Source organism: Bactrocera dorsalis, chromosome 4 (genome assembly GCF_023373825.1).
Source record: "Bactrocera dorsalis isolate Fly_Bdor chromosome 4, ASM2337382v1, whole genome shotgun sequence".
NCBI lineage: Eukaryota > Metazoa > Arthropoda > Insecta > Diptera > Tephritidae > Bactrocera > Bactrocera dorsalis.
In genome coordinates, this window is record NC_064306.1 from 74,259,266 (window position 1) to 74,265,083 (window position 5,818).

The 5,818-nt window shown below is 36.2% G+C and overlaps 1 protein-coding gene across 8 annotated transcripts; it reads left to right on the forward strand.

The window, feature by feature from the left end:
* Nucleotides 1-1,457: 1,457 nt before the first annotated feature.
* Nucleotides 1,458-5,818, forward strand: LOC105228292 (uncharacterized). 8 transcript variants are annotated; one of them, XM_049454382.1, is made up of 3 exons: nt 1,458-1,596; nt 1,864-3,766; nt 3,899-5,818. In XM_049454382.1, the coding sequence occupies exons 1-3, from the start codon at nt 1,555-1,557 to the stop codon at nt 5,647-5,649; spliced, it is 3,696 nt and encodes a 1,231-aa protein (XP_049310339.1). In that variant the 5' UTR covers nt 1,458-1,554; the 3' UTR covers nt 5,650-5,818. The 8 variants fall into 8 exon arrangements, with proteins under 8 accessions (XP_049310339.1, XP_049310341.1, XP_049310338.1 ...); XM_049454384.1 differs by having other exon boundaries at nt 4,031-5,818; XM_049454381.1 differs by having other exon boundaries at nt 1,864-3,634; nt 3,767-5,818.

Here is a 5,818-nt window from a genome sequence, read left to right on the forward strand (position 1 = left end):
CTATCCGAAATATAGGGTTTAAAAAGTGTGGGGACATAAGTGCAAAATATCGATATAGGACTATTTTGAAGGCTATAATATTAATGTAGACGAATGAATAAACTTTTATTTCAAAACACGAAAATTACCGTTATTTTTTGAACATACCTCGAGATTTACCATCAGTCCATTAACAATGGAAAACCGGGCAATAATTGTTCACATTCACATCTCATATAGTAATTTGTTGGATTTCCCTCAAAAGCTGTTTTAAGTAGACCAAAGTTTACCATAGCTACTTTTTATGTTTTTATTTTTGTACATACATACATATACATATGTATGTTCATAAGTTCTCAGCTAGGCGAATCTATGTTTTTTGTATGAAAGCATTGGCGTTTAAATATTTTTGGTTTTCTGTCGACAGGCAGCAAAGTAGCTATATACGTACATATACTCTAGACATACAAACGTAAGCAAAGTGTCTTAGTGACGTCATTAGCTCCTCAAAATATTTACAGATCAAGAAAATCAAACAACAATAAGGCACTGGAACATAATGAGTCATAAGTGTTATATTGTTTTTCTTCTACATATAGACATATATATGTACATACATACTTAATTATATACATATATATATATTTCTGTTAAAGTATTAATATGTACATATCAACCCGTTTCAGAAGTGGACCTTATTCACAAAGAACCCTATAATATAAATAAATTTCAGTTATTAATATACTTTACAATGAATCACTTGGGCTTGCACAGATAACAGGTGCCTGTCAAGCCGATAACTGTATTCTCTATTTAATGGAACCATTCAGACCAGTCAGAAAAAATTCTTATAAAATAAATAATTTATGAAAATGGTACACATCTTTACTTTTTCACTGTTTATTATGAAATATCTTTAATAACTAACCTTAACCTTTTTATCTTCTTTAAATTTCGACACTTAAATTAAAAAGAAAACAGATTTCAATTATGTAGCTTCCCTCGTACGCCATTAGCAGCAATTAGACTCTTTCATACTACATCCATTACAACTTTTTTTCATGGGATCATTTGAAGCTCAACATTCCAGTAAGGTAATAAACCTTGGATTTAAAAAAAAAAAGATTATGAAATGTGGATTAAAACGATATATAAATATATTATATTAATTTCATTTTTATTGAGAAGGTTCTTCAAATAAAAATTCTCTGTATTTGAACTAACTACTCTATTTTAAGTTCAATTAGTACAATATGTACTGTTGGATAGTCTTTAGATGTACGAGTATTATATTTTACACAAGAGACAAACCAAGTGAGTTCAACCAACAAACTGCAGCATCGTAAATTCTACAGCACATCAACATATCCGCATATTCTTCATCTGATGCGTACATATGTATATTGGTGTTATCTTAGACAATGTTTGTACTAATTCGCTAAAAAGGTTAATGCATATATTACGTGTTATCTTGACAAAGCAGTTTGAATGAAGTTTCCTAAGATAAAATTTCCACATAAAAGACGAAGGCGGCCATAGCAAATCATTAGTAACGAAAAACTTTCGAACACGACGATGACTACGACGAAAATCACCAGGTTGACATTGCTACTACTGGTAAATAGATCAAGTTCCAAGCCTTTACTGAGAACTAACAAGATACTTGTACATAGGCAAAATTTTTTGGAACTTGCGAGCCATACACAGCACTTGTACTTTATAAATCGTGTTAATAGTTAAGATATAAAAAAGTTGTGAAAACATGTATTTGTGTTAAATGGGGTACTCCTCAGTAAAGTGTAAAAAAAAAAGATATTTATTTGTTCTTAGTGTGCGATTTAAGATTGTCTTCAATCTAAAGTGGTAATACTATTTTAATTGCAGTTCGCCTCATCAGTGGCAGCCCAAGAAGCAAAAGGATATGGTGTTACTCAGGGTATCAATTGTTATGGCAAAGAATATGTCTGCGTTGGCCCATTAAACTACAAGCATTGTGAATGGGATGCTCAAGGAAATACCTATGCTTCGGGTAGCGTGATACAGTGTCCCCCTAACCACCGTTGCGTGAACGATGGAGTAGAAATTTGTATACCGCTTAAATTATCTACAACAGCACCTCAAGCAGCGCGCCTAATCACCTCAGAGCAAATACCCGTCAACTCAATATCAACTGAAGCTCCCGTAAAAATTAAAGAATTAAGATGGGAATCCACGTCTGCTATACCGGATACCACAACAGATATAGTAGTAAATAAAGAGCCATCAAGTATTCCTGTTGACACAACTACTGTCGCAGATGGTTCAATATGGACCACGTTTTTAACAGAGAATCCGAACTCTTATAATACACTCGAGCCGAAATCAGCTGATCCCAATTTCCAGTTTGCTACTAGTCCACCCCTTGAGACAACAACGGAGGCTATTTTAGAAACTACGTCACTTCAATACGAAACAACTACTACTTCGGATACTTATGTGACATTAACTCCAATTTCATCGGATGATTCCAGTGTACCAGTAAACTCCAATAATGTCTTGGAGACGGGATCAAAAATAGATGATACGCATATAGCTTTTGTTACAACAACTCCGGAAAATCAAGCTTATGGCACAACCACCACTATAAACTTTTCCGCTGATCCCAATTCCCCAGAGAATTCTTATTTGTTAGCTAACTCAAATATTTTTGAGAATCATGATTCCACAATGTCTACGAATGAATTTTCAGATTCGACAACAGAGATACATCATGAAACTACAGTAACTGCAAATTTGGAGAACTATGTGGAATTTGAAACTAAAGCGCCAATAGATGCGAGTCTTTCAATATCTCCAGACAGCTCAACTCTTACAACACAGCTAATTTCACTTGAATCCAACACACCAGTTGACCCGAACGAGTCAAATCTGAAGGATAAAACTCCAGTCGATCCCAAAACATCATCCGATCCTAGCACACTGCCAAGTCTAAGCTTGCCGGTTGAACAAAACGCCCCAGTAAACCCTAACATTTCGATAAATTTAAGCGAATCAACTGGTCCTAATACTATAACTATTCCCGTTGTCCCAACCAATTCAAGTGCTTCATCTGATCCCAGTGTAGCAGCAAGTCCGAGTTTACCAGCTGAGCACAACCTGCCAGTAGGCTCCAACACATTAGTCGAATTAAGTTCAACAAATCTTAATACAACAAAAATTCCCGTGGATAAAGCCAATTCGATCATTCCAAGTGATCCATCTGAACCAAACGAATTAAGTGCGCCAACTGATTCTACTGCAACAACCATTCCTGTTGAAGAATCCAATACCATCGTTCCAAGTGCTTCATCTGAACCCAGCGCATCAACAAGTTCAAGTTTACCAGAGAACTCTAACATTCCAATTGAATTAAGTGCGTCAACCGATGTTACTACAACAACTATTTCTGTGGAAGAATCTAATTCAATCGGTTTAAGTACTCCATCTGACAACACATCAGCAGGTTCAAGTTTACCAGTAAACTCCAACATCCCTATCCTATTAGGTGGTTCAACAGATCTTAATACAGCAAATATTCCGGTGAATAAAACCAATTCTATCGTTCCTAGTACTCCATCTGATAACACAAAAGCGGGTTCAAGTTTACCAGTAAACTCCAACATCCCAATCGAATTAGGTGGATCAACAGATCTTAATAAAGCAAATATTCCGGTGGATAAAACCAATTCAATCGTTCCAAGTGCTCCATCTGATAACACACCAGCAAATCCAAGTTTACCAGAAAACTCTAACTTCCCAATTGAATTAGGTGGATCAACAGATCTTAATACAGCAAATATTCCGGTGGATAAAACCAATTCAATCGTTCCAAGTGCTCCATCTGATAACACACCAGCAGGTTCAAGTTTACCAGTAAACTCTAACATCCCAATCGAATTAGGTGGATCAACAGATCTTAATACAGCAAATATTCCGGTGGATAAAACCAATTCTATCGTTCCAAGTGCTCCATCTCATAACACACCAGCAAATCCAAGTTTACCAGAAAACTCTAACATCCCAATCGAATTAGGGGGATCAACAGATCTTAATACAGCAAATATTCCGGTGGATCGAACCAATTCAGTCGTTCCAAGTGCTCCATCTGGTAACACACCAGCAGGTTCAAGTTTACCAGTAGACTCTAACATCCCAATCGAATTAGGTGGATCAACAGATCTTAATGCAGCAAATATTCCGGTGGATAAAATCAATTCTATCGTTCCTAGTGCTCCATCTGAGTCCACACCAGCAGGTTCAAATTTACCAGTGAACTCTAACATCCCAATCGAATTAAGCGGATCAACAGATCTTAATACAGCAAATATTCCGGTGGATCGAACCAATTCAGTCGTTCCAAGTGCTCCATCTGGTAACACACCAGCAAGTTCAAATTTACCAGTGAACTCTAACATCCCAATCGAATTAAGTGGGTCAACTGGTTATAACTCAGTTAGCATTGCAAATCCTAGCTTACCAGTTGAGCGTGACTCTTCCTTAGGCGATGCAAATCAAATTGACTCACGGGACTCTATTAATAAGAATGAAACAAGCCCTTCAATTCATCTTAGTGTCCCTAAAACCCCAAGTAACCCAATCGGTTCAGGTGCTTCAGCTAACTTGCCGGTTGATGAAATAACAATTGTTAAAAACAAACCTTTAGAAAATAACTCGCCGTCAAGGAATCAGCCAGCTGAACCAATGGCACCAATTAACTCAAACTCACATTCAGATCCCAAGATTTTAAGGCCAATCAGTCACATTACTTCAACAAATTTTAATCATGTGAGGCCAAGTTCATCAGTTAATCCAAACACGATAATTAAGTCTAATGGACATCAACCAAATGGAATTAATGTTCCAACCGATTTTAGTCCTTCAGCGGAGCCAAACACATCTTCTGACCACACATTACCAATTCATTCGAGTGTTTTACGCACTGGCTTTACAAAATTGTACCTGCACTCTCGTAATAAAGGAAGCAACGCTAATGGAGGCGGAGATAATGGTTTCCTACTTTTACCTAGGCACACTGTTGTATCTAGTTTTTCAGGCTTGTCCAAAAAGCCTATCCATCAGGAACCTGTAGAAATAGAGTCGAGTGAAATTAACTCTTCTAAATCAGGTATTAAAAATGAGGACTCGATTGAAGTAAAATCAAAGGAAAATAGTAAAAAGTCGAAGAGGCCAAAGAATTCCAGGGATAATAAGCAAAATCAAGAAACAGAAGAAGGAGAATCAGATGAAGTTTATTTTGCTGAAAAAAGCCAAAACAAGGATACCTCTTTGGAAAACAAATCTGGAGCAAATAGTAAAGAATCCAAGGATAATAAGGATTTGGAAGAGAACAAAATTAAAGTTGAACGCAAGCCTGATGACGAAGACGACGAAAATTCATCAAGTGAGCAGAAGGAAATAATTAAGAAAATCGTAAAGAAACTGAAAGACAGCAAATGTGATGAAGATGATATTTACCCAGACCCTAAAGATTGCAAAAAATTCTACCGATGCGTGAAAAAGGATCACAAGACCAGGATAACTCATCTACGCTGCGAAAGTGGTGATCGTTTTGACTCAGACAAACTCAAATGTGTAGACAAACGGAAGGCCAAATGCTTATCTAAAGAAGATTTTATAGAAGAGTTCGCTTAAGTCACGTAATAGACGCTATCGTCAACATTGTCAACATTTCAAAGATAGTCCGAAATTTATTAATTATTATCCAATAGATTATGTACATGTAATATATTTTCAAAAACTTAAACCTGTAACACTAGTGATAGTTTCCAAATGAGGATCGATTAAACATATTCAACTGTAA

What these genes read in the sequence shown, in the direction of transcription:
- LOC105228292 (XM_049454379.1), top strand. Translation starts at nt 1,555, where the DNA reads ATGACTACGACGAAAATCACCAGGTTGACATTGCTACTACTG. An exon ending in GGTTGACATTGCTACTACTG is followed by an intron (nt 1,597 to 1,863) that starts GTAAATAGATCA and finishes TTTTAATTGCAG; the next exon opens with TTCGCCTCATCAGTGGCAGC.